Source organism: Equus caballus, chromosome 11, assembly GCF_041296265.1.
Source record: "Equus caballus isolate H_3958 breed thoroughbred chromosome 11, TB-T2T, whole genome shotgun sequence".
Classification (NCBI taxonomy): Eukaryota; Metazoa; Chordata; class Mammalia; order Perissodactyla; family Equidae; genus Equus; species Equus caballus.
This window is the reverse complement of record NC_091694.1, coordinates 5947091-5971984: the sequence shown is the minus strand read 5'-3', so window position 1 is coordinate 5971984 and position 24894 is coordinate 5947091. Positions and strand designations below refer to the sequence as shown.

The window sequence follows — 24894 nt, the reverse complement described above, 5'->3', positions numbered from 1 at the left end:
ACAGAAGGAAGGTGCTATGAGTCTAAAAGCAGTAAAATATGTGTATTGATCAGCTGAAGGCAGAATTAGCCATCCTAAAGGTATCTAACTCCGGGGCCTACATCAATATCATACATTTCCAGTCTGGGTTTGAGGTACTGAGGAGGCCAAGCGGAGGTGGATTTTGTTTAGTGGCCGGATCGGCCTGAAGGGCCCAGGTCTGAGGCATGTTACAGATGTCGCTAGAAATGTCAGGACTGGCCTTGGTAATAGTCTAGCTCATAACGTTTCTCTAAGGTGGAAATAAGAGTTGTCAAATGAAAGAGCAAACAGTGAGATCATAAAACTTTCAGAAATCCATTGGGATCCCAAAACCTATCCAGATACTCCTTTGAGAGCATCTGGCTCAAGAAAAACTTCCAGACCCTCACTGCAAGCTGGGTGTTTCACGGACCTCCTGCACACCTCGGTCAGGGCACTTCTCACGCTGAATCGTAATCCTGCCTGCCCCCTTGGACGGGGTTCCGAATGGGTGCAGTGGGTGGGGGGCAGGCAGAAACAAGGTCACTCGGGTCTTTATGTTCCCCAGTGCCAGGAAGCGCCTGCGACACTGTCCACCTGTGTGAATATTCGCTAAGTGAAGGAAGGACAAACATGTTCTCAGGGTCTAGGGTCTGCCGGGGAGAGTTCCCTCTGGAACTCACTCACGCCTGTTACGCTGAGACCAGCGCCTCTGCTCATCAGACAGTCACCGACCATGGCGTGCGGCTGCTCTTCCCTCGACACCACACCCCACCTCTAGCTGGTCCAAGTGCGCCATCTTGGAAGGCTTCTTCCAGGACAGCCCCCATCCTGTTGGCCTCCCCAGCCAGTGCCAACAGTCCCTCTGACTGGGAGGGAGCGCTGCTGTCCGCGTCGGTGTTACCTCTGCATCCTGCCCTTCAGCGAGGCTGACGGAGTTGCTGTCTGGAGACGCTGCCGGCATCATCTGCAAAAAAGCAACAAAAATGAAAGTGCAAACCCCCTGGCTCCCCGACCAGCTCGCCTGGCAGTCCCCAGGACAGAAGTGGCCCCCAACAGAAGAGTCAGATCTGCAGAGTCTCTGCTTCGATACCGGGCACCTGGTTTTCCGTGGAGCTCCTGCCAAGCACCGTGGGGACACGTGTGCACAGCACAGAGCGGCAAGGACCAGCCGGCTCCTCCCTTACCTCTCCTTCTTCTGAAGGGGCCTCGCTGGCGGCCTGGGGGGAAGGGAGAGCCTCGCCCTCCTCTTCAGTGCCGGGGGCGATGTAGGAGCCGGACATGGAGGAGACCGTGTCGGTGCTGATCTGGGAGTGCTGGCTCTGGGAGGACACCATGGACATGACCGACTGGGCCAGGCTGCTGCTGGCGGGGTCTTTGGAGACAGGAGTCGAAGGAAGGAGACGGGAGGTCAGGCATGGTTTCTGTGAGCTGAATGAGGAGATTTCCCTCCCTGTGTCAGGGTCTTACCTGGCCCCCACCTACAAAGGTTTCACATTTAAGGTTTTCCACGCTCCCGCCCCTTTACATTGTAGAGCTCAGAACTCACCCTCAGGGACTGGGGATTCGCTCTTCCCTGTCACAACGTTAAAGGAAAACCTTATGAGGGCAGGACTGGGTTAAGATAAGTGATGCCCCCCCACAACTCGTCGTAGGAGAGCAAGCCCCCCTCCATCTCGAGCTGGGGCCCCTGTAGTCACACAGCTCAGGATTGACTTGCTGCCCCCAAGTGCGTTCCTGGAGGAACGACCAGGAGCGCTGTGGGCCGGGCTGAGGGGGAGAGCATACAGCTGCTCCCTGCTCCTTTGGGTGGGTACCTTCCGGGGAGGAAATTGTGGAAGAGAGAGGCGTCTCAGTGCAAGACGACTGGCCAACAGCTCCTGACGACGACAGGGTAAGATTCTCACTTTCTGGAGTTACGCCACATTCCTGGGGGGAAACGGAGCAAGCTCAAGTTAAACCTGTTGGAGGAGGGTGTCACGGCGGGGCCCTGGGCAAGGAGGAGCAAAGGAGATGCTGGGAAGGACTGAGGTCCCCATCCTCAGTCAGTAACGCGCAGGGGCAGGGCCGGTTTCTCTTTTGTCATCACTTCTCTCCAGCCCCGACCTGGAATGGCTGTCTCCCAGGGGAGGTGCAAACTTCAGTCAACACATCCTGCCTGAGGCACAGCACCTGCTGGGGCCACACAAAGACTGCAGCTCGGGTGACACAGGTCACCCAGCAGCTGTGACATGGGAACACCCCAGGTTTCCCCAGGATTATAAACAGCTTTCCTTTGGAAGGAAAAGAGCACAAACCCAGCAGAGGCCTCACTGCCTGCGGGGCATCTCCACTTGGACGTCGGGTCAGTTCCAGCTCAGTCGATCTAACACAAACACTGCCTTTGCCCCCCAGCCCACTCCTGACACCCCACCTATCAGTCGCTTGGGCACGCGACCTCACCCCCTCCCAGGCAGATTCCCCTCCACCACCCTCCTCTCTCCTCCAGGGGTCCTCGTTTATCCCAGCTCAGGCCTTCCCTCCTGCCTGGGCCGCTGGAGCAGCTCCTGGCTCAGTCTGTCCCCGTCTACCAGCTGACACAGTGCCTGTGGGGTGGGCCTCTGGGGAGCAGAGCTCTCCCGCTGCCCCTGGCCTGCTCCGAGCCCTGACTCCTGGCCCCGCGCCTTTGCACGCACTGTTCCCTCCACTGGGCGTGTCTCTCGCCTTTCTCTCCACGTCTAAAACGTTTCAAGATTCAGCTCAAAAGCTACTCCTCCAGCACACGTTTTCTGGTTTCCTCCACTTTCACTCTCTGCCGCAGCAGTTTATCATTCTGGGCGCGCTTATTCTCTATAGTTACAATTCATTCATTCATTCATTCATTCAACAAACGCTCACAAAGCAACAGCTAGGTGCTGTGATTCACGTATGCATTGTGTCCCCACCCAGACCGTGAGCTTCCGGGACAGGCACCACTTCATCGTCCTCGTAGCTCTGCTGTCCCTAGCTCCCGGCCTCACTGAGAGCAGGTGTAAGGAGCCTCTGTTAAGTGAAGTCAGCGAGGGGCACAGGGTAGGAAATCCCAGCATCTTCCACCCCACTGCCCTGACCTCCCAGCACGCCCCCTCAGGGCTTTTCCATCTGCCCTTCCTATGCCTGGAACCCTCTCTTCTCAGATGTCTGCATAGCTTGCTCCCTCAACTCCTTCAGTCTCTGTTCATAGAACACTTTTTTTTTTTGCTGAGGAAGATTTTCCCTGAGCTAACATCTGTGCCAGTCTTCCTCTATTTTGTATGTGGGTCGCTGCCACAGCATGGCCACTGACAAGCGGTCTAGGTCTGCGCCCAGGAACCAAACCTGGGTCACCAAAGCAGAGTGCACCGAACTTAACCTCTAGGCTACAGGGCCAGCCCCCAGTGGACCACTTTGTGAAGGTAGCAGCCCCCACCTCCAGCCTCGACACTCCTTTCTCCCTTATCTGACAGTCCCATCAGACATGTGCCTTTCTTACTTATTGTCCTTGGTGTCCACTCCCACCCCAATCTCAAGAACACGAGCGCTAGGAGGGCGGGACCCCTAGAGTCCTCACTGCTCTCTCCTCAGCACAGGGAATGGTGCCCGCAAACAGCACAGACTCAGGACACTGTTGAGAGAATGGCTCTAATGACACCTTCGCTGCTGTCTCAGAGAGTGTTCAAAAGGTGTTTGATGAATGACTGGAGGCAGGTGGACCTGAAGAGGCATGGGCAGGGGAGGAAAGCACCTGAGGTCACACAGCCGAGAAAGGGCGGAGAATGCAAATTACCTCTCCCAGCTGCTGAGCTGAGGGCCTCTGGGAGAGCTGCGTCTCAGATTCACTGCAAGAAAGCTCATCTTCCTCTTCATGCAACACAGAAGAATTCTGGGAGACGGATCTGGAAAAGGCCAGAGGGAAAAGCAGCTGTGGCCGATATCCAGGTAGACTGGACCCTGCCTGCCTCTCATTAAGCAGACTTCACAGGGAGGCCGGTGAGGGGAAGGAAGCCCCGAGGGGAAGGAGCAGGGAGGTGACAGAGGGCGCCAGGGAGGGGCTGAGACCTCTTCTAGGCGTCAAAAAATCCGAGTTTACCTTTAGCTCCTTCCATAACTTGTGTTTGAGCTTGGGAAAAACCACTGACATCTTTAGGGTTTCAGTATTTTCATCGATAAACTACCCTCCTTTTACTCTGCCACAGAAAGCTTATTGTGACTTGTGCCTCGCTGGATTTAAATGTGTAAGAGACACAGAGCACACGGTTCCTTCAGTCTTCAGACTAAGCGACGCTCCCCAGGGGCCTGAATGACCCTAACGATGTCCTCTTCCCTGTACCCCTTCCCCGCCCCCGTCCCCTTCCCACAAAAACAGAACACACAAGAGATCTATCTTGATCCTCCTCAGCACTCATAAGCCATCTTACCGCATCTCCTAAGGGATGCGACAACCTTTCCCCCAGGTGTTAGCCCCAGGTCTTCAGTGAAAGGCAAAGCTCTGGGAAGAGCCCAGAGGGCGACACTGCCCTGGGGACGCAGGACAAGGGCCAGCACAGCAGAGGTGAAAGACGGATGAGAGCATCTCATCAAGGACCCCAGCTGCTCACTTGGAGAGACTCTTTTTGAGCTTGAGTCCTTGGCTGCTGCAGTCAGACAGGCGGTCGAGCGGGGAGAGCGTCCGGACAGGGGGCAGGTGGCCGTCGCTGCCATAGGAAGGCAGGATTCCTGAGAGGTGGCCATCTCCAAGCACGTGGAGTGGAGGGATCGCGGGGGACGGGGTGAGGGGCCCGTTGAGGGCCTCCAGAAGAGACACCACTTCATAGCCTGGAGGAATGTTCTCTGAGGACTGGGGGGTCAGAGACAGGTTGAAAAATCAATTAAATGCTCTTGGTTTATGGCACGATAGTGTTTCCCACCCTACATTGGAGAAAGTGTTCCTTTTACATCCGGTCTGGGGTCTGGCAAGAAAAGCTTCTGTACTAGAGGCAGAAGAAAGATAAAATGTCAAAGAACCACACATTCCTAGGATTCTGCTTATAGATGAGCTTCTTAATAATGTCAATTTTTTTTCTGATTATAATAGAAATATATGTTCATTATAGGAACTTTGGAAAATACAGAAAAGAAAGAAGGAGAAAAATCATCAATAATCAAATCACCCAAAGTAATAACTTTTGTTTGCATTCTGGTGTATTTTTTCCAACTTTTCCCCTTGTACTGTTTACACAGTTATGATCAATCTGTAAATAACAACTTTATATCCTGTTTATTTCACATCCATCCCCTTTTCAGAGATACTATAAGTTTCCTAACTGCTCCACTGGTGCTGGGTATTTTCGTGGCACCCAACGTTTTCCACTGTAAACAACACTGTGATGAACATCCTTCTGCATAAATCTCTTTTTTTCTTGGTATTAAATTCTAAGACCTTAGATTACTGGGTATAAATGTTTTTAAGGCTCTTGATATATCCAGCTGTTTTGTTTTGTTTTGTTTTGTTTCAATGATCTTTCTAGTGATCTACTCCTATAAGCAGTACAGAATATCTATCTTTTCTTTTCTTTCTTTTCTTTTTTTTTGGTGAGGAAGATTGGCCCTGAGCTAACATCTGTTGCCAATCTTCCTCTTTTTCCTTGAGGAAGACTGTTGCTGAGCTAACATCCGTGCCAGTCTTCCTCTATTTTGTATGTGAGATGCCGCCACAGCATGGCTTGATGAGCAGTGTGTAGGTCCACACCTGGGATCCGAACCTGTGAACCCTGGGTTGCTGAAGTGGAGCATGCGAACTTAACCACTATAGCAATGGGCCGGCTCCCAGAATACCTATTTTAATTGCTTCCCTGCCAGCACAGAGTATCTTTAAGAGAAAGTTTTTAAATCTGAAAGGTGAAAAATGGTATCTCATTTTAATTTGCATCCTGTTGATTTCTAATGTGGTTGACTTTTTATTTCTTTTTAATTTTTTTGGTGACGAAGAATTGCCCTGAGCTAACATCTGTTGCCAATCCTCCTTTTTTTTTTTTTGGCTTGAGGAAGATTAGCCCTGAGCTAACACCTGTGCCAGTCTTCCTCTACTTTGTATGTGGGGTGCCTCCACAGCATGGCTGACGAGTGGAGCAGGTCCACACCTGGGATCTGAACCTGTAAACCTGGCCCCCAGAGTGGAGCACGTGGAATCTTAACAACTCGGCCACAGGGCCAGCCCCTGTGGTTGACTTTTTAAAAAATGATTGTTAACTAGCTATGTTTCCTTTTCTGAGAATTTTTTTTTAATATCCTTTGCCCATTTATTTACTGTTTTATTCATATGAGCTATGGCAAAAATATTAGCCTTTCCTCTGATACAAATGTTGTGAATACATTTTTTTTCTTTAAACAATTTGTTGTTTGCCTTTTAATTTTGGTCATCTTTCACACATCTGAAGTTTTAAATTTTTTATGTGGTAAAATCTACACATTCTGTTTTTTTACGGCATTCCATTGCTTTGAAACTTAGAGAGTCCTCTCCCATGCAAAGCTGACTACAGAATTATCTATAATGAACTCTAGGCTTTTCATGTTTTGTTTAGTTTGCTTGGTTTTTAATAGAGTTAACTAGTTACTCCATCTGGAATTTATTTGTTACCCGGTAAGGAGTAAAATGCTAAACTGATTTTTCCTCCCTAAATAGCTAACTAATTATCCCAGGACCATTTACGGAGGAATAAATCTCTCCCACTCGTGTGTCAGTGCGGAGAAAGTCAGTATCTGCTTGTCTATAACTGCAAAGCTTCAAGGCTTGACACTCACACTACGAAACCCGGGTGAATGACCTCATCTACTCGGCTCCTGGGCAGTGAAGCCATGAAACGGAATAAAGAGAAACAGTTACCTTCTTCAGGGATTCAGGTAAAGATAGTAAATTGTATTCAAATCCAAAACAACCGTCCCCTGGTTTCTGCTTGGGGGAGTTCAGAGCGGGTCCCACGGGAGCTCAGCTCTAGGGATGGTCAGCGGGAACCGGACACCAAGGTCCCCAGGCAGAAAAGGGAGGTTGTAATGGTCTGTTTCCAATTTTCCGCTGGTTTTAACCCAGCATACTCTCGGGCGGCTGACTAAATACTTCAGGGTGCCAAGGTTTGATTACTTGCTGCAAAGTCGTGTAAAGAAAGGTGAAAGGTGAAGAGCCAGCAAGGAGGCTCTGGTGCGCGTCCTTCACGGGCGGCAGCGGTTCCCAGCCCCACTTACCGAATGCTCCTCCGAGTCAGACGTCTGGGAGGAGATGATGGGGTTAAAGCTGGTTGGGGACAAGGGGCCCAGTTTTTTCCTCATGGCTCGGATCTGCAGCAGTGCCCGGAAGGCTGTGGGGAAGAAAAGAGGCGATCAGGACGTCCTGTGGCAGGAGTCAGGAGGGCAGCCCAGAGGGCAGCCGCGCCCCCTCCTCCGCGCGCTCCTCGGTTTGTGGTCCCAGCCGGCGGCTCCCGGGCTCACGCAGGCGGCAGATGGGGCAGTTGTTGGCCTGGTAGCGCAGGGTGTCCGCACAGGTGTTACACAGGCAGAGGTGGCGACACGGCAGGATCAAGGTGTCCCGGACATCCGACAGGCACACCACACACTCGGCACTGTTATCGCTCACTTCATCCTCAGCCACCTGGCCAGGGAGACAGAAATTCAGCCAATGACACAAAGACCTTCATGTCTCCTACTTCTGTACAAGGCAGCTTGCCCAAGAGCTGAGACAAGTAACAAGAACAAATCTGACATTTTCATTGGACTTTATAGTTTACCAAGGACATCCACACACTCAGTTTCACCTATTCTGGGAGCTGTTTGTCTCCAGCTCACCCTATGAGCTCAGCCCCGGTCCCCTGGGACAGTCTGAGCTGAAGGGGCCCGGGAGACCGCGCAGGGAAGGGAGAGGGCAAGGGAAGCACCCTGCCAGGAAACCAAGTGAACGGGGCTCTGTGAAGAATGAGTCGAAACCCACCAAGTTTTTTCATTTCCAAAGTGATATAAGTATAATCCTCTGAAAGGAGGAACAAGAAAACACCCTTCTAGGACCCAACTGACTCCAGAGTTTGGCACGCTGAATTCCCAGATCCTGGCTTTATCAGAGACGTCCTCACTCTGCCTCCTGTGAAGAGGACATCCAGAATTTGGGGCAGAACTCGCCTTTGAATCTTGTGTGTTGTACTTGTTTTCAATTCCATAGATCTCCTGAAGGAGGTAGCTGACCCCATCTACCTGAAGAGCAAACAGAGAAGTTCAAGGGCAGCCTGACTCTGGAACTCCCCCCCAGCCTCTCTGGTAACCAGGGACGACTGAGGCACAATGAAAAAAAGCAAAAGCCGAGATGAGTAAAGGATGCTTTATTTACTTCTGTTTTCTCTTTGAGAGGGGAAAGAAAACCAAATGTTTAATTCACCCACCATTATACCCAGCAGGGAACATAAAAGTCCACAAACACAGCAATAATCCTTGCTCACTCTTATGGACAGGTAAGAAACGCACGGACTAGAAAGAGGATGGAAGAGCACACATCAAAATATAAGCATGAGCTGTGTAACGAAGGTTAAGTTCAGACATCATAAACATAAGCCTGGGAGAGAGAAAGAAAGGAAGAGAGAGGAGAAGAAATGGGCAAGGAAAAGAGAGGAAGGGAAAAATGTAGAAGCAAGACCTTGAAGGAGGGGCCGACGGGGCCCCGCCCCAGCCTCCAGCACACACAGTTACTCCCGTGGCCCCCGTTTCTTAAACCCCAGCTTCAGTGCTCAGCTGCACTCCCACTCGCCTGGGCTGCGCCGGTGCCAGAGCTGGCTCCCCTCGTGTCTTTGGGCGAGCCCACTCCTCTCCGCTGCCCCAGTGACCCCTCCCTAAGACCTGGCCTGTCACTGACTGCATTTGCCACTCTCAAGTTTGACACAGTCTGTTGCTAATGCCAATCTAGCAACAGGAAAATAGAGACACCTTTCTCCTTGAGCTGCCCGAGCCTTTCCATCCTATCCAGGCGTCCTGGAGAGCTAGGCCTCCCCATGAGGCCACTCACTGAGGCCCGGCCTTGCCCGGCAGTACCCGGGGAACAGGGTCTCTTTCCTCCTCTGCCTCTCTTACAGCTTATTTTAACCTAGCGGTTATATTGGAAAGGACATTATCAACAAATTTATACTAAGATATTATTGGCTACAATTGACCTCATTAATCGGGGGAGCACTTAACCCAAAAGTATGAATAATGTAGAATTTCAGCCATCTACCACCCATCTGCAGGGGGCTGCCAATGCCACTGGCACTGCTCTCCTCTCCCCACCCTCCATGCCTCTCCTCCTGCCTCTGCAAGAGGGGAAAGAAAGTGCTGGCACACCGCAGGTGTCAGGACTTCCAGCAGACGTGTGCATACCTTGCTGATCGTTCTGGAAGGGGGCAGATGGCCAGCAAACTGAATTTTAGGAAAGCAATGGTGGGATAAATTCAGCCAAGGCTCTAACTGGCCCTGAATTAGACCCCAATACTTTATCCTTTAGCTTGAAATGTTTCTCACCCTGGCATTTTAAATAAAAAGAGTTCTCCTTAAACTTAATGTCAGGAGACAAATCTTGTCCTTTCATTTCTCAAGTCCTTTGCTCAGATAATGGCTGCCTCAACACCAACAATTCTCGAACAAAAAAGACACCAAAAATCAGTACTCCTTTAGGCCACCCAAGTAGTTTCTAACACACAAAAGCACGCCCTTCTTTTCTTTTCTTCTTTGATTAAAAACAAGGGGGTGGGAGGGAAAGAAGAGTGCTTAGCAAAAGAATTAAAAAAACCCACAACAACAAAAAAAGAGAGAGCGAAAGTAAGAAAGAAAGAAGGGGGGACGCCAACAGTCCTTGGCTCTCAAATACTTACGACTTGTTTCTGTTTGAGGGGCTTGACACAGAAAGTTCCATCTGTGTGCTGGAATGAAAACATGACAGTTATGACAAGGCAGGAAGGCAATAAGGCACCAAATTTTTTTTTTTTTTGCTGAGGAAGATTTGCCCTGAGCTAACATCTGTGCAAATCTTCCTCTATTTTGTATGTGGGTCTCACCACAGCATGGCTGCCAATGAGTGGTGTAGGTCTGTGCCCGAGAACCAAACTCAGGCTGCAGAAGTGGAGTGCACAAACTTAACCACTAGGCCACAGGGCCGGCCCCAGATGTTCTTTTGTTACTTCTCTCAATTATGTGTGTTTTTGGACACCCACCGTGTGGGCTTACAGACTCCTAACACTGGAGGGGTCTTCCAAGAACCTAGCCCAACCCTTCCATTTTAAGAAGAAGAAATGAGGTCTAAGGCTTGAAGGCCATGCAGCACAGTGGTGGCATAGCTGGAATTAGAGCCCAGTGCAGCCCCCGTGGGTGCTCCTTCCCAGCCAGACCCTTCTGCTGGGCTCAGACAGCCAGCAAACAGGGATGCCATGTGTCCTCACATGAAAGAAAGAGTTAAACATCATAAAAACGTGAGGCCCTCTTAAGTCGCTCACTTACCTTTTCAAAAGTGCCCAGCAGTACATGGCAATGGCCAAAATACTCTGAAAGAAATAAAGGCACATGGAAGACGAGGAAGAAAGCCAATCAATACACCTCAACCCACCGACCGTCCCCAAGTCCCCGAGATCTAGCAAACCATAGTTCTGGCTGTCACGAGAAGGGCCCATTATGGGACCCGAGGAGCTTGGGAACATGAGTGCAGGGGATGCAGAAACTGTCTGCCTGATACCCACAGAAGAGGCATGTTGTTCCCAGGCCCATGTGCCACAAAAGGGCAGTGTGTGCAGCAAGAGAAGACGGAAAGCGCCATACCGTCTCCTTCATCCACCACAGCGTGGACCACTAACGGATAAACTTCTCTGTCCAGATCGAAGCCAAGCTGAAGCGAAAGAAAAGAGAAGGAGAAGAAGAGGACCCAGCACTCTCATCAGCAAAGGAAATGTCAGGAAGGATTAACCTCATCTCTGACGCTCCTTCATCAACCTCGTAACCACCTAAGTCTGTTTAATCGAGGACCACCAGTTTCTTTTTTAAAAGTCTCACAGATGTAAAGCCCTCTAACCTGCAGGTTCTTTTCTCTGAACGTGACTTTCTCAAAATATCCTAGGCTAATGGGCTACTTTGGAATAGAAAAATGAGTGAGGTTAGGTGGATCAGTTACAAAACTGAAGGTGAGCGTGACCTTCGAGCGCCTGGGCGGTCCCTCTGCTGCCCGGGGTCCTAAGTAGCTCCCAGGCCCTTCTGGGTCTACATGAGGGAGCTGCCCTGCATTTCGTCCCAGCAACCTGTCGCCTCCACCAGAGGCAGCTCACCTCCTCCTCCGCCCACTCGGAGGGGTCCACGGTGTGGGAGGGCAGGCAGAACTGCTGGCACACGCCTCGCTTGTAGTGCACCGTCTCCGACTGTAGGCTGTTGTCTTTGGGGATGTAGCTATTGATCAAAGCGGGCAGCAAAGCAAAGGTCAGTATCTAGCCCAGACGAGCTTGGGAATGTCATTAAGCTTATCTAGTCAACCGGCACATCCACAGAAAGGTAGCTTAATGGATTTCTAACAGCATATTGAGGACCTGAAGGGCTACGCTGCCATCTGCCGCTGTACAAAGATAGCACAATTTGAAGGGAAAAGGTGAAAAAGTCGGGCTCTGCAGAAGAAGACCCAGATTCAGGAACCAGATCCCACCGGGTTGTAGAAAAAGAATGCTTTCCTCCAGGTGAGCATGTAAGGCATGAACCCTAACCTGTCTGGGAAGGGAGCGGCCCACCTAGTCTCTTGCTCTTACCTGGCAATACCATTCTGGAACTCTTCAGTGGCCTGATAATAGATGGTGATGGCCACACGAGCGTCAGTGTCAAAGGTGAACTCCACGTTGTAGTGGACTTTGGCTCTGCTGGCCTCCTCTCCAGGGGCCTTCACTTCCTCAGCGCATCTAGCAAACCACGACAACTCAGCATTTTGGGGGGAGCAAATCAATATTTTAAAATTTATCTTTTTTTAATATATTGTGGAATTCCCTCCATGACCATCCCCGTAGGCCCACATCATTCTGAATGATGGCAGAGACCTTCATTACCACAACGGCTGGGCATGTGGGTTATTTCTGATATGTCACAGTGCTACACTCAACATCCTCATGCATTTGCCAGACTTTTTGGGGGTAGTTTTAATTTTAATCACAGTTGCTAACCCCATAGTTCAAATCAGCTTGTCACAAAAATCAGCAGCCCCGCTCCTTCCCTGTCCACCTCTGCAGAGGAGACCGCCTTTACCTGTTTCTCTGTCATTCTGGCGTTTACCTATGTGTGTCAAAATAACATGCTCAGGTCACTACTTCCTGGTTTTTCAGTTTTAGGCATTATCTATGGACTTCTTACTTTGGAAATACGCATTCCTTTCTCTCTCTTCACTCTGCCCCATACAGGTGCTCCCCCGCCCCCTGAGTCTCTTATTATATGACTTTGATAGTTCAGCACATGAGCGTCTATATTACTGTGATTATATCAGCATTATTCACAGCTTAGCCGCACAGTAATCTGTGATTATTTTTCTTTTCCTGCAAAGTTTTTTCTTATAGTCTGTGCTCATTTTGTTTATTTCACTTACTTAGTTTTCTATGTACTAACCACGAATTCAAACCCAAGCCCTCTGCTGGCTGAATAAATCTCTCGACGTTCAGATGCACCAGGTGTCCTATTTATTTCATCTTCCTGCGGAGGTGCCTTCTGGAGCCTCTGACCTGCTCCACCTGAGCCCTGGGCCCTCTGTACCTGCCCACAGCCGCCCCCCTGGCATCTCCCTCTACTGTCACCCTGATCAGTCCCTTTGGCCTCTCCTGGAGAACAGCATGCTTCCTGCCTCTCCCGGCTTCCTCTTTCTCGGGTTACACTCTCATTGTAGTGGAGCGACTTCCCCAGCTCCCTGAAAATGGGTGTGTTGAAGGGATAAACTTCTCCAGAGATTTTATCCCACACTCACACTTCACTGACAGCCTGGCTGAGTAAAGAATTCGAGGCTGTAAATACTTTTAAACAGCCACTCCAAAGCCTTGCTGCATTATCTTTCAGCTTCCAGGGCCTTTCTCAAGAAGTAAGAAGCTATTCCCATCGCTGATGCTCTTTTCCTTTGCTGCAGACTCTCCTCTTTATCATCCACTGTGCTGGGCACTCGGTGGTCCTTTCAGTTTAGAGACTCCGACATTATGTATGTCATTGATGATTTCCTTCCTTCTAGAATCTGTTCTCTCTTTCTAGAACCATTAGTTGGGTGTTGGACCCTCCAAACTGGTGCTCTATTCGTCACATCTTTCCTCTTCTATTTTCCATAACTCTGCCTTTTGCACCACTTTCTAGAGTATTTCAACTTTTCTTCCTACATTCTACGGATTTTTTTTCATTTCCGCTACCATGTTTTTAATTTCTAAGAGCGTTTTTTGTTCCCTGAACTCTCCGTGTCATTGCGTCATGAAATAAGAAGACAATATCTTCTCTATGTCTCTGAGGCTACAAATCAAGTTTTCCTCTTCCTGCATAGTTTTTATTTCCACTTAGTTATTTTTTTCCTGTTGTTTGTTTTGCACACTGTCTTTCATATTATAGGCGTTCCTCAAAAATCTTTGGTTGTCTGCTCATATTTAAGAAATATACGACCCTGATGGAACTCTGGGTGCAGAGCGGGGCTTGGGGACCCTAGGCTTCCCTGGGGCCCCTCTGGGTCTGTTGAGGAACCTCCAATGCCAGTCTCTTTGGTCTTCCCATCTGGGTGGGTCTGATTCCCCAGAGAGTAGTTTTCCTCTCTTCTGACCAAGGCCTGGCTGCCAGCATTCTGGGAGCAGCACAGGGGCAGGCTGGAGGACTCAGAATCCCGTGTGCCTAAATTCACTGAACCCCCTGGTTCAGTACTGAGTCCAGCCCTTAGCTGTGCTTGGGCCCCCCAAATCCAGAGAGGCTCTGAAAGCCCTGAACGTTTCCAGGCAGAATCACCCGCCGGCCGTCTGCCGGGTGTGGGAAGGGCGGTTCTGGCTGTGTAGTATGAGGGAGGAGAGCTGACTGCCTCATAGGCAGACTTCCCATCACCTCTCCTCAGTTTTGCCTTCCGCCCCAATGTCCGGAGGTACCTGCACTGCCAGTGCCTGGGCCCGTTGGGGATACACAGCATAAATGGGCTGATTCTCAGCTTTTCCTTCTGCTCACTCAGGATTCTGATCTTTTGGGTTTACTCAGTTATTTAACATTCACCATCTGTTTCCAGCCTCTAAGATTTTGTTGCTGTTGCTCATTCTCCCTATTCTTGTGGATTTATGCTTTGTAAAAATACTCTTATTATTATTTAGATGGGTTTTGAGAAGAAGCAAAAATAGTTCCATCTCCATTTTTACTTGAAAATGTGAGAATCAAAATTTACTCTATTCCCATAATCTCAGAAAAACAAAACAAAAACACCTTTCACCTTAACATTTATTGAACACCAGGTGTTTTCCCTTGCATTATCTCATTAATTTTAACAACAGCCATGAAAGGCAAGGTTTATTATCGCCATTTTACAGATGAGAAGCCTGAAGCTCAGAGACTTATTCACAGAGCATCCGTGGCGCTGGGAAGCTCACTGGTCTTCTGCTTCCGAGCCGGCTTCTCTCAGCACATCACGGCTGCTTCACTTAGCCTAGAGCTGCAGCCAGGCTGCCGCAGGGGCCAGGATCTCACAATGGCTCAGGCCCTAGAACCCGACTCCATCAAACACGTGAGCAGGTCGTATGTGATGAGAGAAACAGACGGACAGAGGAGCTGACAGCTGGCAGGCTCCCGAGGCCACATTTGCCTCAGTCTGTAGAAATCCTCCACAGAGGGTGAACGCCCAGCTGCAGACTGTGCCGCAGCAAACGGGTGCCCTTTCTGGCTCCCTTGTCCCCGGAGTTGACCCCAGGGGTGGGGAGTAGCTGGGGAAGCGGTTGAAAATTTCAGGGACAAATAAAATATAAAAAAATTGAGAGAGACAGAAAATAGATAAGCGGCTGCTTAGGCCAGGAAGAGGGTTTTGGGGGAAATGGGGAGTAATGTCTAATGAGTGTGGGGTTTCTTTTAGGGGTGATGAAAATGTCCTAAAATTTGGTAGCAGTGATATTGAACAACTCTGAATAACTAAAAAGCACTGAAGTGTACACTTTAAATGTGTGAATTGTATGTGAATTATATCTCAATAAAGGTGTTGTACTAAAAAAATGATCAGAGAGAAATAAACTTCCTAATGTTAGTAAGGCTGATCTATACAAGCATAAAATGGTCTCTGAGTCATCCAGCTTGTTCATCCAGAAGAACTGGGGACCCCTCATTTGCCCTGACCAAATCTGTCTCCCCAGGGAACCAGTGAGCCTTAGCAGACAGACACGCCTCCTGGAGGGCAGCACCGGTTCACAAAGCACACTGTCTCGGGGACAACACAAACAAGGCAAATGTCGGTGATAATTAATATTGATGACAACGATGGAACAACAAACCCAGGACACTCTGAGCTCCTCAGAGGAACGGCATATGAGGTTAAGAATAAATTAAAAATATAAATATAAGCAATAAAATAAGGACTTCATATTCCAAGTTCAGATATCCCAGTTTTACATAGGCTTGTTGAGGTATCTGCAAAATTCACTTTTTCCCTCAATAATTCTTCTTTTAAAAAAAAAACTCATAAAATAGGGATAATAACAACAGCTTGCCAGAAAGTCAAAGTTCTTCACACAGACTAGCACAGCTCTGACCAGTGGAGATGCGGAGAGACCTCCTCTCTGCGGAGAGGTGCTGCCGGCTGGGCCAGAGCAGCTCCCGTTCTGGTGGCCGGAGTCTCGGGCTCGGTCCGGCAGGAACTAGTCTGCCAGGGTCTCCGGGGAGGTGGCTGCCCTGCACGAAGGAGGGCACCTGCACCTGCCCAGCCCGGCCCAGCCAGGGACTTACTTGACGAGTCTTAGCGTGTCCTTTCGAATGTTGATCAGGCTTCTCAGAGTCTTCACTGGTTCTTGGGGAGGTGGGGCAGCATAAGGAAACTGTGTCAGAAAAAGAAGAGAAGGAGGTGTGTTTATAAAGACCCCTGACTGTCCTTCACTGGCCAGGGCTTCCTGGCCGACGAGAGCAGCCTTCCGAGGTGAGGTGGGAAGGCGCTACGTTCCTGAGCCAGGATGCCGAGATCCGACACATCAAGTGAACGTGCTCAAGGTCACAGCTCGTGGTAGAACTGGGATTCCATTTGGCGTCAAAAGAGCTGGATTTATCCATTCTATGAAGCTTAGTTGAGTCAGCATTCAAAATGGGGAGAACTAATAAAACGCCTCCTGAAGTTCCAGACACCAAAGGACACACTGTGGCCGAGTTAATCACAAAAGGCTTTTCCGTCTGACCTCAGACGACAGCGAGCCAGAGCTGCAAGGTTTTTCCTTCAGTGAAGCCCCACGGTGTCTTAGGAATTTAGGAACTGCAAATAAAAGAGAACCCCATCACGTGCACAGAGCCGAGGCCTGCCAACACGGAAGAACAAAGGTTCCCCGCAGCTGATCATAGAAAGCAGGGCTTTTAAAATGTGAGCCAAGGGCTCTTTCGGGGTCGTCAAAGGTTTACGGTTTGTCCATCATTTGCCTTACACTTCCACTCTCTTTCCCACTGAGACTGCAGATTTGGAGATCGGAGTTGATGATAATGAGGAGATAAGAAGAGGAAAACAGTAAAACACGTAATTGGGAATTGCTTTCAGAAGAGGAAGAATGATTTAAAATGTTCCCAGGAGTGTTCTAATGTTATTTTGGCAATAAACATTTTTTACATATAATTCACAGAAAACCTACTAGTCTTTGTAGCTTTGCCAAACTGTGGTACTCCGAGCTCTAGAAGCATCTGCCTCCTAGAGCTGGGATCCTGACACAGGACAGCGCACTATACTCCACCTGCGCCTTCAGAGACTTTTGCTGAATGTGGTTCTTTTACTTGGGGAACATAATTTAAACTGCGGTACGTCTGACTTTATGTGCTCAATGTGAGAGCTGATAACTCACGTGTATGGATGCGATGCTTAAGAAAACACACTCAATCTAAATTCTGCACATTCAGATTACCCACTGTGTATTACACAGCAACGTTTTACTTTTTCATTGATACATTAAACATATCTTCTTTTTTTCCCAAGATTTCATTTTTCCTTCTTCTCCCCAAAGCTCCTGGTACATAGTTGTATATTTCTAGTTGTGGGTCCTCCTAGTAGTGGCGTGTGGGACGCCACCTCGGCATGGCCTGATGAGCGTTGCCATGTCCGCGCCCAGTATCCGAACTGGTAAAACCCTGGGCCAGTGAAGTGGAGTGTGCGAACTTAACCACTCAGCCATGGGGCCGGCCCCTGTTCTTTTAAAATATACACGTTTGGTTTTTCTAATTACAAAGCAATCCGTGTTCAAGCAGGAAACGTGGAAAACACAAAAAAGTACAAAATCAGCCATAATTTCATCACTCAGCAATGCCAAAGTTAACACTGCAGCATGTGTCTTTCCAGATAGGCACCCGTCCGTCCGTCCATCCATCCGTCCATCCACCCATCCATCCATCCACCTACCTCTCTATCTGTACAAACTATACATACTACACTATAGTCTCCTTTTCACGTAGAAGGGCGTGGTAAACAATTTTTAAAGTTTATAATTTGACAGCATGACTACACACATTAGAAATAGGAGCATACTTTATTTAATCAATTCCATATTATTCAATGTTTTAAGTTGGTTTTACTTTTTTCTTTGCTGGTATAAATGCTGTAGAGGATGCCCGGTCCCTCATTTCTGCATGCTTGTTTGATTATTTCCTTAGGACCAATTCCTAGAAGTGGAATTACTGGATCAAAGAGTAAGCATATTTTTAAGACTTTTAAAAATATTTTGCCAAATTGTTCTCCAGAAAGCTGATTCCAATTTTACTCTCCTCCTAGCAGCGTATCAGGAGGGTTTTAGGCAGGAAAGCTGGAGTTCTAGTTCAGATCGCATCTGGGGCCCAGAATCCACCCCCACTTTCCTAGGCTGTCACACTAAAGGAATTTAAAACAATTTTAAAATAAGCTTAAGCAAAAAGTAATTAGGCAGGAAAATCTGACACAAATGCTAGTCTATGCTAAAGCCAAAATAAATGACTTTGGGATTAAAATTTTTTTCTGGAGTAGCAAAGTTAATCATATTCATTTGCACAGGTCCTTGGGAGTTGTCCATAACTCCTACCTGAGCTAAAAAGAAAAAAAAGACAAGACAGGTTCTTCTTTTACTCTTTGCCCCTTCTCCCCCATACCTCCCCAAAAAAAGAAAAACAAAAGGAGAGGAAAAAAACAAGTAGTGTTCTTCCATTTTGAACGCTACATTTGACAATAACTGGCAATGAAGCCCAGGTAACCAGCTCTCAGGGCAAGGTTTCGGTGGGATCAATTGTTTTTTATGAGAACTATCCTTTGCAGTGTAATAAATTCACGCCTACAGTTTTGTTCTCCCTCCTTGCCCCCCAAAAAGAAAAGAGAACAATTGGAAATCTGTTTAGGAGAACCTAATCCTTTCTCGGCTCCTACCTACCAAAGCTTCTGTCTCGGGGGCCTTTCTTTCACCCAATCAGAGTCTACAGGCAACACTCGGTGCTGGGCCTAAGGAGATACTTCAAGTGGAAAGATAAGGTCCTGCTTTTCCAGGAAGCGACATTCTAAGGCAGATGACGTAGTTACACAAGTACTGTAAGATTACACACAGAGAAATGCCACAAAAAGGGCAAATGTAAAGGATGTTATCACTTCTGGCTGAGGGAATCAGGAAGGCTTCATGGCGGAGGTGGTATTTGATCTGGGATCTTGATGGATAAATGTAATCTGTAAATTCAGAGATGACAGGAAGACAGAGAGAGCAGCAGGAACAGAGGCAAATTGAAGAAAATATTTCTCGGCTCCTAGAGTCGTCTCCCCTCCCTCTCTAAACCAGCTTAGCCCATCATGACTCTTGAAGCTTATTTGTGATCTTCACTTTTAAAATGATCATTTATTGAGTGCTTACTATGTGCCAGGCACTGTGCTAAGCTCTTTACACACATTGCTTACTTATCCTTGGAACAATCCTGTGAGACAGAGATGGTTGTTCCCTTTTTGTAGATAATAAAGTTGAGGTATTAAGAGGTTCAAGTTTTAGCGAGCAGAATTGAGGTCTGAACACATTCTATCTCCACCTTTCCCTAAGATGCTCCTGGATACAGCTCCTTAATCCAGAGATGATTAAAGCATTAAAGTACTAGTTATTAAAAGGTCTGGAAACACAACCCTATGTCTTTGCTCGTTCTTTTTTCTTATCACGACATTGATGAACTTTTCTGCTTGCCTACAGCATCCTACAGCATCGCCTTAATACACGCACCATCACTGAGTTATATTTAAAGCAAAAGAAGTACCTTATTTCAACTCACAACCAGAGACTTCATTCATATGCCTACACGTAAGGGTGACACGAAAGCTAAGTAATGTCTTCGTGGGACTGAGGGAGACAAAGCTCAGGACAGACTTGGGGCTGAGCATGTCCCTGAGGTAGCCGCTGCCCAGTCCATGGTGCTCAGAGTGGCTCCAGCAACTGTCTTCTCAGTTCACACCACAGAGCTTCTCCGTGCCTTCCTGTGGTCCTGGAGCCGTAGTTTTCTCAGCCCTCTGTCTACTGAGTTAGGGAGCGAGCAGTGACAAGGAAGACCAGATAGAGTCTTTTTCTCTTGGATGCAAGCGCACAACTAGGTCAGTAAACGGGAAGAAGTGGCCTTTTCTATCTTGTATACAACATGCCACTTGGCCCACAGATGAAGGAAGATAGCCAAGCCTTCTGCAAGGCATATCCTGACTACTTGCCTCAAGCTTCCCGTTCCTCAGACATCAGCCTGATGGATACCTAGATGCAGCTTCTAGAATTCTATTTCACTCTCCATAACGAAGATACGCTTTACATAAAGACTAGCGAACAAAGAACAAAATGTGGTCTACGCATGTGTTCACAGACCAAACCTCATGGGTCAGTACCTTTACGACAGAGAATTAAGGCTCAGGTTCCTCCAGTCTATTCATCTAAGCAGAAAATGCTGCCCAAAGAAGGCCCTCTCAGTGGGGTAAAATGTGGGTAACTTGCAATTACAGCTTGGCCACTGCCCATCCATGGAAAAGGAGAACGTAGGGAAACGTTTACTGAGTACCTACTGTGTGCCAGGCATCACGCTGGGAACATTTTTTCATTTTACTTTGTTCTTTTTCATTTTCCTTTATTTAATTATGGTAAAATACATACAACACAAAATTTATCACCTTAACCATTTTTAAGCACACAGTTTGGTGGCATTAAGCACATTCATTCACGTGTCGTGTGTCCATGACCACCACCTAGCTTCAGTTTAGATACATTCTTATTTAATATTCTCAACACTAACACATGTGTCTGCCAGGCCCATCAGATTGTAAGCTCCTGGAGGACAGTCTGATATGCAGAAGAACTAAGAAATATGTTGGTTGACTGAATAAAAGAAAAATGTCAGTATTAACATTCCCATTTTGCAGATAAAAGAACTGAGACACAAAAGATTCCTGTAATTATTGAGGGTCCCAGAGCGAATGAGTGGCAGGACCAGCATCTGAACCCAGAACCAGCATTTGAATCCAAAAGTCATGCTCTTTCTATTGCAGCTGCCCTGCCTACTGCAGAAGTCTCTGCGTTGTTCTGCTCCCAGGAGTGTTCCAGGAACCTGAGCAGAGTGTGGCCGGTCCGACAGCTAAACAATTCCTGTTCAGGTTCTGGAAGCTAGTCGAAACTCTCTGGATTATACTCTTAGGCTTAGGCAGCAGTACATACAAAAGCATACCTAACGCCACACTCCTTTTAAGTGTTAACAGGAGAATCTAAGTTCTTCTCGGAGAGAAGTTCTCTTGGATCACAGCAGGACAAAATCCTTTTGTCTATAAGATCTAACAGCGCCTGCAGAAGACACAAATGCACACTCAGGGTGTGACGATGTCAGAGGACACTGCTGGCAGCTGCAGCAGATGCGGTGGGCATGTCAGTTCCTGTCCACCTTCTACCCAAGATGCTCAATCCGTGTTACTGATAGCTACTTCTAACGCACAGTGGCTTCCCCTCTAAATTATTTTCAAAGAACAGAGACATTCACCCATTCGTTCAACACCCTCACTGCGCCCTGAGTGCTGTGCTAGGCCCGGGTTCAGTGACGGACCAAGCACACTTCTCTGAGTTCTGTCTGTCAGGGGCCCAGAACCAGGACAGAGCCCACATCTGGTGCACTGCACCCAAGTATGCACCCTCCCAGGACTGGCCTGCTTGTGTCTGTGCTGAAACAAGCCCATATCTCAGAATAATTTAAATCCCAAACACCTCCAGCCGAGGAGCACAGCACAGCCTCAGGCAGAGGAGTGGGCCCCAGGGGGCTGCCAATCAAGGCCCTGGGTGAACACTGAGCGAGCCCCTCTTTAGCCTTGCATCCTGGTGTTCATCGATTTCCTTTGCAAAGCGCCACCTGGTGACCAAATGCGGAACTGCCAGTTTAAATGGAACGGAAGCGCCCACTGATTGTGCGTGTGTGTGTACATACAGATACATACATGTCTGCATATACATATATATACAGATACATATATACCCCCATGACTGCACTCACATTTTTGTTGTAGAAAATATAGTCACAGTGCATATGAGATAATAGGATATGTTACTTCAGTTGTAAATTACTGGGTAATTTTCAGTAATCTGTAAAGAGGGTTATAATCCATTCATAAAAATAAATAATTAACATTAATAAAAAGTTTTTCTAAAAGTACATAATTTGCTAACATTTGCTGTTAGATTCAGGCCTCATCATATGTACAAAGCATCCCAGACTCGGCTACTTAGGAGCTCCTTCAAGTTGACCCCATGGCCTTTTGACACGCTCATCGCTTTTGGGCACTTTCTGGCACCACAAGATATTCCAGGTTCATCTTGCGTTCTTCCTGTCCTCTCTCTAGAATCGATCATGTCTCCAAGGAGCCCTGGTTCCTTTTTAGAGAAGTCTACCTTATATAGTCATTTAGTCACTAAGCTTTTACTGACGAACATTTGGTCTGTTTCCAGTTTTTACTATTACAAACAAGGATGCAATGAACATTCCCTGAAAGGAAGCTTAATAGGAAAAAAAAGGGAAGTAAAAGAAAAACAAATTAGGGGCCGGCCCTGTGGCCGAGTGGTTAAGTTCGCGTGCTCTGCTGTGGCAGCCCAGGGTTTCGCTGGTTCAGATCCTGGATGTGGACATGGCGCCGCTCATCAGGCCATTCTGAGGTGGTGTCCCACATGCCACAACTAGAAGGACCTGCAACTAAGATATACAACTATGTACCAGGGGGATTTGGGGAGATAAAGCAGAAAAAAAAAAAAAAAGATTGGCAACAGTTGTTAGCTCAGGTGCCAATCTTTAAAAAAAAAAAGAAAAAGAAAAATTAATATGCACACACGCAGTTTTCACTTACGAGAAAAAAAAGTTTCAAATGTGAAAAATCTGCTTCCAAAGAGAAAGGAAATTATTTTAGACAATTTATAATTAAAATAAAAAAGCACTCAGTTTATACATTAGCAGACATAATACTTGTGCCAAAGAATCAAATAATAGTTACTATGGAAACCAACATCTGGGGTCATATGAATAACTCGTTTACAGCCTGACATAAACCCTTTCTTTTATAGATTTTAGGGCTTTTATATTTAAATTTCAGTTCTTTTTTATTTGATGCCTGGTTATTTTCTCAGCTTTCTCAACTTCCTCTCTTGTCAGATACGCAGTGTGTCCAAGACTCACCAGCGGCTATTTTTAGACGGGTGATGCTTTAGAACATTTTCTCAGATCAGTGTCAAGGCAGAGCAGTTTAGTCTCTGTTTGAAGCCTGCAAAATGAATACAAATTTGCCTATTGAACCAGCTGCAGCCCTGAGACAGACTGTATTGTGCCCGCTGTAGACCAGAACGTCAATGAGCTATATTTACAGCGGTAAAACCCCTTTTCACTAATTTTCCATCCAATCCTCGCGGGGAGTCCATCACCAGTGTAGAAAGACTGATGATCGTGAAACTGACAAGATGTGAAAAGACATACTTTTCACTCAAATCAAAGACGTAAGGGAGACACCAAGAGGGGGTCACAAGATGACCTCAACACAAAGATGCTCTGTGTTCAGGTTTGGTCACCAGAGGAATCGACCCAAGAAGGCGGTCTATTTATAGTCTGTTAACTCCTCTGCTAGGTCCTCTGGCAGAGAGCACACAGGACCAATGTCCTGGCTATGTGTCACCACATCCAGTGTTGACCTTTCCCAAAATTAAACCCAGTATGAGTATGCCCAATTAACCACTTCTCTCTGTTCACCCTAACAGGAGATAAGAAGAGCATGAAAAATCTACTCCATTGTAAAATTGCACAGACCTCAGTTAATGAGCATCGCAGGCCCATTTTCTCCCTCTTCTTATGGGTTGGGCCTTGACTCATATGGTTTGGGGGTACCGAGACCAGGTAACACATCCAGGGCCACTCTGACATCAAATGCACCTATAGGGCTACGTGTGCTGCTCTGACGATAAATGAAACCTACTCCACTTCTGGTTCCCCACTGATAAAAGGCCCTCACCAAGATACAGGCCCCTCCTAGCAGGAAAAAGCTACCCTGTCCTTCTAAAATAATAGCGTCTTCCCGAAGACGAGCTGTTTTTAGATACAAAGGATTTTGTCTAACATCAGCTAATTTTAAGAAGAGTTAAAAGGAAAAAAGAAGAGCTTTTAGTAAAGCAGACACAGTCATCTTTTTCCTCTAGCAAGTTGGTAAATAATGACTAATGGTCAGAGAAACCCCTCCTTTCAGACAAGCACCCCATTCTAGATGGCTGACTTCCAGATTTCATCTGGTCAGGAGACTTATAACCCAGCTCACAAATAAGAATCCACTTTTAAGCAACAGATTTTGAGATGCCTGAAACTGTACGTAAAGAATGTGCCCAGAGAGGCAAGCACCAGTATCAGTCGAAATAGGTATTGAAAAATATTTTTAAAAAATATTTTTTTTCCCCAAAGAAGCATATGAATGTTCTAATGCCACTAAGTGTTAGTTTTCTGGTCATTTTTAAACAGAGGCATTTTCAATAGGTCAGCTCCTAAGAAGGGCAAGTGGACCAAACTTCCCTGTTCCATATTTCAGAAACAAAAAACTGTAAGCTGGTCTTCAAGTTGAAAAACTCCAAGCTGTCCTGTGCCCCCACTGAAGCATATTGATCCTAAAACCATCTATGTAAGATGCAAGATCAGTGACGAGAGTCGTCAAATCTCCATCTCTCATATTCCAGAAAATAGGCTCGGAAGTCTACTACACTAGTAATCCCAGCTTTGGCTTAAGAAAAGAATAATAGTATGAAATACAGAAATAGTTAAGTTTATAAGCCAATCAAATACAGAATCCTAAGCCGGAGTAAGGCCTGTTACTTTGGCTACATATTTGCAGATACAGCCCTAGGAAGAAGGCTATTACTCTGATCAGTAACCCTAATGAGACTTCACTTTCTTCAGCTAATCATTAAATATAGAAACACAATATAATTAGAACAAAACAGCATAAAATATAAACCTATGGCATATGTCTGATAGTTTTAATTTCTAAATTATTAATATTAAGATCTGTATTCTGCAGCTGATTTAACACAGGGATGTTTGCTCCATTTCGCCCTGCTGAGCTTCCCAAAGATGGGAGAGCCCTGATTATTCTGCAGTCACCTTCGAAGACAAGGTTATATACACCATTGAACTACTTTCTTCGGCTTATACAAAAGTCTAAGCTCATTTAAATACCATATATAATGAAAGCTAGAGCTAGAAGTATAACTA

The 24894-nt window shown here is 47.1% G+C and overlaps 1 protein-coding gene across 9 annotated transcripts in view; it reads right to left on the bottom strand.

The window, feature by feature from the left end:
• RNF157 (ring finger protein 157) overlaps window positions 1-24894 on the bottom strand; it is a 72004-nt gene that overhangs the window by 10364 nt on the left and 36746 nt on the right. For all 9 annotated transcript variants that reach the window (XM_005597125.4, XM_005597127.4, XM_023651981.2 and 6 more), the window contains 14 exons: window positions 15919-16007; window positions 11760-11906; window positions 11292-11409; window positions 10792-10858; window positions 10477-10520; window positions 9855-9902; window positions 8140-8211; window positions 7459-7618; window positions 7216-7328; window positions 4596-4834; window positions 3785-3893; window positions 1818-1929; window positions 1188-1375; window positions 905-967 (listed from right to left, as the gene is read on the bottom strand). In XM_005597125.4, coding sequence (XP_005597182.1) covers window positions 905-967; window positions 1188-1375; window positions 1818-1929; window positions 3785-3893; window positions 4596-4834; window positions 7216-7328; window positions 7459-7618; window positions 8140-8211; window positions 9855-9902; window positions 10477-10520; window positions 10792-10858; window positions 11292-11409; window positions 11760-11906; window positions 15919-16007 — 1569 coding nt within the window. The remainder of the gene's footprint in view (window positions 1-904; window positions 968-1187; window positions 1376-1817; window positions 1930-3784; window positions 3894-4595; window positions 4835-7215; window positions 7329-7458; window positions 7619-8139; window positions 8212-9854; window positions 9903-10476; window positions 10521-10791; window positions 10859-11291; window positions 11410-11759; window positions 11907-15918; window positions 16008-24894) is intronic.